At 37.6% G+C, this 9,907-nt stretch overlaps 2 protein-coding genes across 2 annotated transcripts; both read right to left on the bottom strand.

Annotated features, from left to right (window-relative positions):
- Window positions 1–3,878: 3,878 nt before the first annotated feature.
- On the bottom strand, window positions 3,879–4,938 carry LOC147630992 (uncharacterized). Its single transcript, XM_086809004.1, has one exon. It carries the CDS (start codon window positions 4,815–4,817, stop codon window positions 4,017–4,019), a length of 801 nt encoding a protein of 266 aa, XP_086665130.1. The 5' UTR covers window positions 4,818–4,938; the 3' UTR covers window positions 3,879–4,016.
- LOC147630993 (uncharacterized) lies at window positions 4,934–5,815 on the bottom strand. Its single transcript, XM_086809126.1, has one exon. It carries the CDS (start codon window positions 5,813–5,815, stop codon window positions 4,934–4,936), a length of 882 nt encoding a protein of 293 aa, XP_086665252.1.
- Window positions 5,816–9,907: the final 4,092 nt, after the last annotated feature.

Below are 9,907 nucleotides of genomic sequence, written 5' to 3' on the forward strand. Positions count from 1 at the left end.
AATGCGAATCTTACTTTGATGCTTCCTAGTCCCCAAGGAGAAGAAAATAATGACTAATCCAATAAAGAAGAGGAAGATCCAGATCAAGCGCTAGATGTTTAGATTTTTGAGTCTGCTACTTTACATAATTTAGTTTATCATGACTCTACTATTTTACATACTTTAGTTTTTTGCTTTGGAAACATTCAAGAAGTTTTACCTCATCTTTGTAGGAAGAACTTTCATTTCATATTATTTGTATTGGCTTTGCTATTTGGCTTTGAAAATAGATTCAAGCATGATTGTAGGGTTTTTCGTAAATTATAGAGCTTATGATGTTATCTATTCTAATCTTTTTTTTTTCACTTGTCAAATAATGTGTATATTTGTGTATAGTGGTAAACTTTGTTCCAAGAAAGTTAATTAAAAAAAGTTTCTTTCATTCATGAAATTTATAAAATAAATTTTAATTAAAACAAATTTGGTATTTCTTTAAGTTGTGGGGACTTCTTCTATTCCATTTAAAAGTTAAGTTGTTTTTATATCAAACATTATCTATTTACAAATCTATGGGGGTTACCACATATTCTCTCTTGAAAAAAGTGTCAAAGTTCATCCATTAGGAACTCAATGGAGTCTTTTTGGGCCCTTTAATTTGCCATGAGGTTATGGAAACGTTTAACTTTTTGACAAATAGGAGCCCGCCATGTAAGCAAAAACCAATGGTTTGTAAGAGAGGTGTAAGAGTGGTCAAAGGGTGCACTTTTTCCCCCAAAAAGGGGAGGAGGCAATTTTACAATTTTCGAACCTCCATAACTTCTACATACAAGCTCCGATTTGAGCGGAGATTACAGATCCGTGATCTACGCATCAAGAGCTTTCCATAGATATGTTACATGATATGGTTTTATCCGCTAGATTTTAAATTCCATTTTTTCCCCAAAATTCAAATTCGAATAAAGTAGCCGTTTTGAAGCTTCTAATTAGAAAACGTTTCTTCTTAAGAGAAAAGGTTTGACTCCCTTAAACTGCCAAATAAAAGGGCCCAAGAAGACTCCATTGAGTTCCTAATGAAAATTTTTAATCAGGTAACCCTCGTTAGTTACCTATTTTGCCCATAAATAGTGTTGGGAGAGAGAAAAGCTTGTTGAAATAATCATGGCTCTAGCTTCTCGTTTGCGTTAAAAAAAATAAGGGTAAGAAAAACTCAAATTCAAACAATGGATACTAATATAACAATTATTATTATATTTATTGTAATATAGTACTTAAGTTACTTAGTCTTTAGTTAATAAAGACTAACTACCACTTTTAACATCTACCATGATGACATCATTCATTGGAGATATTGTGTTTACTCCCATGGGAATTCTAAAAGAAACGATACTATTAAGAATCTCTTCTAGCTCAGCACAATATTGCAAGAAACAATACTAGGAGACCTTTACGTAGTTCAACATAATCAATGTCGAGAAAATAGGAAAACAAGAAAGAACACTAGCAAGCTTCACTTAGGGAGGTTAAGAACTTGAGCTTGGCCCTTGCAAGCATATGGCCTTGAATTTTCTTTCACATCTCATGTTAAGAATATAGACAACCCACTCATAGATATAGAAATATATAAGAAATTAAAAATATCAATTACATCCTAATTATATTATATACTTGAAATCGGGATCAAGATAAGTAAATATATTATCTTTTTACTAGAGTCAATGATAATAATATAATTCTAAATAAATCTCTAATCATAAAGACTGAATACCATAAAATATTATGCACTATTTCAAATGCTTATTAAAATTTGTGATAAGATTAGAATAAATACAAACTACCATCTAGAAATGTACATAATTTCACTATAATTACCATCCAAAAGTATATATAACTTTATCAGCATAAAACTTAATAATTACTTGAATTTATAATTATAGTAATTACATAACTTTTACTTGTTAACAGCTAGAATACATTTAACAATTAAAACAAAAAAGTTTCCTGTTATTGTAAATTTCAATAAATATTTTTATCTAAAATAAGCTAAATAGAATACTACATATTCCAAATATAATATGTAAGAAAAAATATGATCACATTATTGAATATGATTCACATTATTGAATATGATTCAAGCCAACTCTTGCAATAGAGAGGGCTTCTAACTATCCACTTGATTTCATGCGCAATGCATGTGGTTCCTAGAGCCACCCTTGGAAATATTTTCTATGTCACCCCTTCAATACGTACACGTGCATTTTCAATTACCTAGTGATCGATTAAAAGCAATGCATGTGGATTCAAAAGCTACCCAAATTTTCTCTACACCCCCACACTCGAGAAGCAAACAAAATAGCCTCAATTTATTATTCAAAGTTGAAAAAAAACCCATCAAGATGTTGACAATATGAGGGTTGATTGAACGAAAAACTCACCTTACCCCACCCATTAAGAAACCTACCTTACCCCATTATCTTGCAAATGGCAGGACCAAAAAGTTAAAAGGATAATCTCCAAAACACACTCACTCACTCACTCTCTCTCTCTCTCTCTCTCTATATATATATATATATCTCCAAAACACACTCACTCTCCAAAGTTAGAGAAAGAGAGAGAGAGAGAGAGAGTATATATATATATCCAAAACACTCTCTCTCTCTCTCTCTCTCTCTCTATATATATATATATATATAGAGAGAGAGAGAGAGAGAGAGAGAGTATATATATATATATCTATATATATATATATACTCTCTCTCTCTCTATATATCTATATATATACTCTCTCTCTCTCTCTATATATATATATATAGAGAGAGAGAGATATATATATACTCTCTCTCTCTCTCTATATATATATATAGAGAGAGAATATATATATACTCTCTCTCTATATATATATATAGAGAAAGAGTATATATATATATATATATATATATATATATATATATATATAGAGAGAGAGAGAGAGAGAGAGAGAGTGAGTGTGTTTTGGATATATATATATATACTCTCTCTCTCTCTCTCTATATATATATATATATATAAAGAGAGAGAGTATATATATATATCTATATATATATACTCTCTCTAAGATATATATATATATACTCTATATATATATATAGAGATAGATATATATATATACTCTCTATATATATATGGAGAGAGAGTATATATATATATATATATATATATATATATATATATATATATATATAGAGAGAGAGAGAGAGAGAGAGAGAGAGTGTGTGTGTGTGTGAGTGAGTAGTGTGGTTGGAACTAGCCAACATCGACAAAGACACAAATCTACGCTGATAGGAGACACAAATCTACGCTGATAGGAGAGAGAACTGACACAAAAGTATACCATCACCAACGATAGGATTTGAAGGGCACCCAAATCTTTCATATGATAGACACCTAAAAATTTTGCCCTTCTTTCAAGAAGAACAAATTTCTACAATGCCCGTTTAATGACAGACGAATAAAAAATTTTCCTATCGAAAGATCATCGTGATGCTTGAGTCATGTACAAATAGATACAAAGCATTTTGTATTGTGTTTACAAGATTTTATTTTAAGATCGTTATCAGTTATCAATTGCATAATACTTATTGACATTTAAAAGCATATCCATATTTATCTATATAAGAAAAAGTTATAAATTTATGGTACTAACACAGAAGATCGTACAATCATCATCTCATGGTAACTTTTATCACTACATTTATCCAAAGTAAATTGATTTGAATTCATATAAACAACTTACATCATAAGAGAGATTTTCATGATAACTTTAAATGAATTAGACAAGATCTTCACTTCATACAATATTTAAATCACTTAATCTCACCTTAATCTAAAAATCTTCAACAAAATCTTCACATTAAGCCCTTGAATATGCAAATTGAATAATGTATACAAGGCCAATATAATAGAAAGCAAATAAAAACCCAGGGGAAAAAACCCCTCTTAAAGAGGGTAAAAAGTGCCCTGGAACCTAAAAATCCAAAATGCATAAGAAGGAAACTTCAAATTCAAGCTTCTCGCATAGAAGTGGTCTCCATGGATCTTGATCTTCTACTCTTCATAGCTTTCCAAGCTTCAAAACATTCATCCCAAAGCATGTCTTCAGGGTTGTCTACCTTGGGAGTATTCAATCCCACAAACATCACCAATCCCAACATATCAAGGGATAACCTATTCCGAAACTTGTCCTTGATTTTATTCATCTTTGAGAAACCTCTCTCACATGCTACAGATGAAAGAGGTAACAAAAGCAAGGCTCTCCAAAGCTTCATAGTCCATGGAAAAGAGAATTCCCATTCTTCATGATTACAACAATCTTGCCAAGCAGTATGCATATTCTTTTGCTTAAAACAATTTCGCATCCGTGAGACAAAAGATCTACGCTCTCCTTTGCATTCAACCTCATTCATGAAAGAGCCAGATTCCTTTCCAAAGTGCTTGCAAAGAGTTTCCAACCATAGTCGTGAGGCATCATCAAGCTTTTCTAAATCTTCATTATAGTCTCTTGGAGTAAAATACTTCACAGCTTCAAACAACTCAAAATCAACCTTAAAACGATTCCATAAAGCATCCACTAAACTTCTGACATAAGTAGTAGCCATCATTACTAAATTCTCAATCACTATATGTAGAGTTTCATATGCATTCACAATATCTCCTTCACACATAGGCCCCAAGTGTAAGACATGTGAGTGTATTTTGCCAGCACTATCTGTAAAACTCACCACCCCATTTTGTCCATGAGCCATGGTCAAAAAAGCATGTGTGTGTTTTGTATCAAAGCCAAATACTCGACCCAAGAAAGACATTTGAAGTGTCTCTACAACAGACTTTAGATGACTTCCAATAGCAGAAATATCTGGATGCTCCTCTTGGAGCTTGCAATTGAGCACATTTAATTCTCCAAGCACATCGGCAAAGAAATTCAAAAGAAATTGCACCTTATAGTTTTCAATGATGCATATAACTCACTATCTTCATGCTTCAATGCTGTCAACAAAGCTGGCATCAGACGCACCACTCTAACCATGACTTGACCTCGAGACAACCACCTTACATCGTGCATCTTTAACAATTTCAATTTTCCATGTCTACCAAGATTGAATGCCTTTACAACTTCTGCAAGAGCTGCATGTCTCTTTGCCGATCTACAAACCCACTCAAAGAGCTTTTTTGCAATCTTATCCACAAACTTGAACTCTTTGAACACTTTAAATGCATCTCCAGCTGCAAGTGACTCCCTATGAGCAACACAATGAAAGCTCAAAAGATGTGGAATATTTTGCTTCAACCTTGCAACCACACCATTTGCTGAGCCTGTCATGACACTTGCACCATCGGTAGCAATACCGATCATCTTGTGCAAAGGCAACTCCATTTTGGCCAAAAAGTCAAGCAAAGTTTTACTTAAGGCCTCTGCATCACCATTTTCGATTGGCAAGAGTTCCACAAAGCATGTACATATTGGGCCATTTCCACAATTTTGCATGTACGTGATGTAAACAATCATGTATTGTTTTGTACTAATATCAGTACTCTCATCGATTTGAATAGAGTAAAAAGGACTCTCAACAATGTCCTTCTTTAATCTATTCCAATATACATGTTTGATTGCCTTGGCAAATTCCTTTCCTGCATCTTTACTAGTGTACGCAGAGTACTCACTAGTAATTGGCATATTAGGTGTGCGCAAAAATCTTTGAAAGTTGCATTGGTGTGGAAACTCTTTAAGAGGTAAATTTCTTTTGAGTACATACCACATGCTTTGCATGACCGTGACAATCCTATCCTTCTCATCATCTGTCATAATCGCAATATGCTTCTCAATGGGAAGTGTTGAGCGTCTCTCATGTTCTTCCCACATAGCCTTTGCCTGTATATGCTCTTTAGGGAGACTATGCTCATCTAAGGCACTCCTTTGTTTAGTTGTATCACCTTGAGGTTGAGCATAAGGATTCCTTTTGTGTGCATAGGTACACCACCTGCATTTGAGCCTCTCTTTTCCATCAGACCCATCAATAGGGAAAACCCATGTATGCGGAATTTTCCAACTTTCCAAGAAAATCCGCTCATACTTTTTTTTCTCTTTTGTGGCTTCTTGTGCAGCCATAGAAGTGGCAGCATTACGTTGATCACTTGTTACATTAGTAACTAGACCATGAAGCCCAAGAGATTGCTCAAGGGTTTTCTGTTTTTTGCTTTTTTCAGGTCGACCAAGTGGCGCCATATTCTGTACATAACAATAAATAATAATGTGATTTGAAATGCTATGAAGTTTTCAAGATATTGCTATAAATCTCATATCTTTTTCTATCCTTAGTCTATAATGTAGGTAGTGTTCTTTGAATAAATACATTATTAAGCTTCATGCTTAGTATGCCAACGATTTCATGTCTTGTGCAAGTAGTCATAGAATTCACAAGTAAAGATAATGCGTGAAAAGTAGACCAACCTTTAGATCTTGGAGATAATGTGGTGGTTGTAATCAATGTCGTCTCAAGACTTGATGACTCTTGAATTCCTTGGATGATGTCTTTGGTCCATATAGATTGTGTTCACTATTTGAAAGACTTAGAACTAGAAGTTAGATTACTCCAGATGATGCCGTGGATGAAGCTTGATTGTGTCCTGCAAAGCATGAAACCCAAGTTTGAGAGAGGGCGACTTTCAAAGTTCTACCATGCAGGCGACTCAGGCGAGACTTGAGAGAGAGAGAGAAAGAAGGCTGTTTGCATGTGGCCGTTCAGCAGATAAAGTGTTCATTGGGCGTGCATGAGAAATGAAGAGAAAGAAAGCTGCTGTGAAAAGCCCACTAATAGTACCTTGTACATCTCCAAGCCTGACACCATCCAAGTACATCACACTCAGCACATAAGCAGTGGCAAGGCAGTTTAGCCCAGATTCCAGAATCTTGAACAGTGCAGAAAACAACCCCCATGGTCGCCCATGATGCAAAACAATTGGCACTACTAAGCAGCCCTCAAAACTAGAAAGACAAAGGATGCTTCCACTAGACAGCAGGCCCCGCCTCAAGACAGCATAAAGGCTAGCGCTCTACAGCATACAGCTTGCTGCCAGGCCATACCTTCTGAGCGGAAGCGGAAGACAGACAGATCAACCACACTCAACCAAGCAATATGATCAGCCCATTAGGCATACACCTAAACCTTAATTTGGACTAAAAAGAAAAGTGCTGCCCAAACCCATGAACAACAAGAACCTTAGCTCTGCATAAATCATACCAGTCAGTGCAGTTCCCGCTGCTACCACATACTGCTAATTAGAGAGCGGTTTTGCCCTCTGCTAACATACTGCAGTATGCAGAGGGAAAAAATTGTGTTGTGGGCAAGCAAGTGTATGACCATGAAGTAGAGCTTCAAGTTGAAAGAGATGAGCCTCATGATCATGACATCCCCTTGAGTCCTTTTCTTCAGCATCAGCAGGAGAAATTAGGTCAGTTGCTGGTTATTGCCGAGCCTACGGAGAGGGCATGGATGCAATGTCAAGGCACATCAAGCCCTTACAAATTTAGAGACATTGTGTGCACGTGGGTCCAATGCACACACCTCTCTGTGGATATTTTTCCTGACCATGTGGCTCGGTCACTCACTGCATGGGTTAGCTTTCTCAACACAGGTGCGCCTGTCAATGAAGCCACTGTGAAGGTAGACAGCCACAAGCAGGATACAGATGAGAAGGGGCTAGCAGTCGTGCCGGTGGATGATGGGAATGAAGAAAAACTGATAGTTGTGCAGAAAGGCAATGACATAACATTTATGCCTGATGTAAGGATTCATGACACCGATTCTGATACGTATGGATGGTACGTGTTTGACAGTAGAGGACTCTATAAGCCAAATGAGGAAGTGCATATCAAAGGTTATGTAAGGAAGCTGGAGAGAAAGAGAGGGGGAGGTCTGCAGCCTGTCTTTGCCCATGGTCATATCAATTACATGGTGCATGATGCACGTGGTAACAAGCTGATGATGGGTGACATGCCTCTTAATGAGTATGGATCATTTTTCTTCAAATTTTCCATCCCTGACAGTGCCAATGTAGGCCATGCAGTTGTTCATTTTGAGTATGAAGGAGAGGAGAAGCAACAATGCAGTCACCAGCATACTGTGAAGGTTCAAGAGTTTCGCAAGCCAGAGTATGAGATCACATCCACACATTGGCCCCCCACCTTTCATTACTCTCATCCATCCAAAAGCGATTTTGTTATTGCTTCTACTTCTGCCATGTATTATGCTGTTGGCCCACTCATTGGAGCAGAGGCGAGATGGACTATACAGCCTTGTCAGACTCAGTATGCTCCATCGGGACACTTAGAGTACAAGTTTGGTAACCATGACTCTCCTTTCCAGTGGGGTTGGCCCTCCATCAGCAAAAGAGACAACGTTGTGCTCTATCCTTCTTATGAGCTCACAGGCAAGACGGGTATGGATGGGAAACATGAAGTAAAGATAGAATATAGAGGGATTGAAGGATGCCCTTCTCCTGTCTCTATTTCTGCACTTGCCTCTATAATTGATGTGAATAATCAGGCGCAAGAGTCTGTTACCACTTCCTTGTACATCCTTCTTTCTACTATGCTGTGCTTACTGGGGTAGTAACAAAGAGTAAAAGACAACCATGCATTATGCATATAAGATAACTGAAGATAGCAGTTAACTCACTTGGGCAAGGTCACCGGCAGGCTGCAGCATAGTCTCGTACTAACACATGAGCATTTGAATTTTGGCTGCACAAGTAGATTAATATCATGAAATTCAAACAACAAACACAATATGCTGTTGCTAACTTCTAATGAATATAACCTAAGAAAGGGTCTTTGAGCATACCTTCAAAACTTTCCTGATATTCTGAAGCACTTGAAGGTGAACATCGACTGAATCAACTGGAAACGATGGCTGAATACTGCAGACAAATTCTGGACACCTCTGGGAGGGAAGCACCCCCAGGAGCCAGTGCCGAACTGAGGGAGAGGTGGGTAGGAAGCAAGGTGGCCAAGGGCTGAAGTGAGGTGGATAGCAGCAGGCAAGGTGCACACTGCAGAGGCTCGAGCAGGGAGCAGAGGCCAAGAAGGAGGGCGAACTAGAAGCAAGAAGGCAAGCCGCAGGAGGACTCAGGAGGCTGGCCGCTGGAGTGGAGTGAGAATTGAGGTAGGGACTCGGGAGGCTGAGGGGGGGCTTCATAAATAGGGCCAGAGGCCACCGAGTCGTGACTCCTGGGCCAAGGGTCGCTGAGTCCTGACTCGCTGCCAAGAACTTAGAAGGAGCTGGTTTGCTCAGCACCGAGCGGTCTGCAAATGCTCGAACGAAAACAGGTTAAGGGTAAAGATCATAATGAGAAGTTATGCCGCAAGGGAAAGCAGTTTGGCCCTCTTTCCCTGCGAGCTACTACCTTGCTCTTGAGCTAAGGCAAATACCAGAGGGAGAGAGAGAGAGAGAGACGGCGTTCGCTAAGCGAAATTACCCCTTTACCAAAATTAGCAATGACAACTTCCAAGTTCCAACTACCCCTTTTCCAAAATTAGCAATGACAACTTGTCAAATGACATTAATTTAGCATGCAGGGCAGGTTGGACATATAATTTTAAATTTTATTTTTGAAGGGCATTTCAAAAAGTTGCCCTTCTTTTGACAGGTGTATAAATTTTTTGAACATCCTTACGGAAGGGAAATTTTTTGTCTAACTCGTCCTTTGACAGGTTTCGTCTCAAGTTGGCCTTGGTACGATGGGTAGACGGCTCTCGGAAGGGAAGATGGGCGTCAAATCCTATCGTTGACCATCACATAAACAGTCGTCACGTGGGTAACATCGAAAAGACAAACTATAGATAATTTTGATAAGCTTTACTTTAAGCTTGGTAAAGTAGAGGACAAGCGTGGTATTA

This window comes from Cibotium barometz, chromosome 15, assembly GCF_041138505.1.
Source record: "Cibotium barometz isolate CiBa-2024 chromosome 15, ASM4113850v1, whole genome shotgun sequence".
NCBI classification, from domain to species: Eukaryota; Viridiplantae; Streptophyta; class Polypodiopsida; order Cyatheales; family Cibotiaceae; genus Cibotium; species Cibotium barometz.

What these genes read in the sequence shown, in the direction of transcription:
- LOC147630992 (XM_086809004.1), bottom strand. Translation starts at nt 4,817, where the DNA reads ATGTCTTTCTTGGGTCGAGTATTTGGCTTTGATACAAAACACACACAT.
- LOC147630993 (XM_086809126.1), bottom strand. Translation starts at nt 5,815, where the DNA reads ATGACAGATGATGAGAAGGATAGGATTGTCACGGTCATGCAAAGCATG.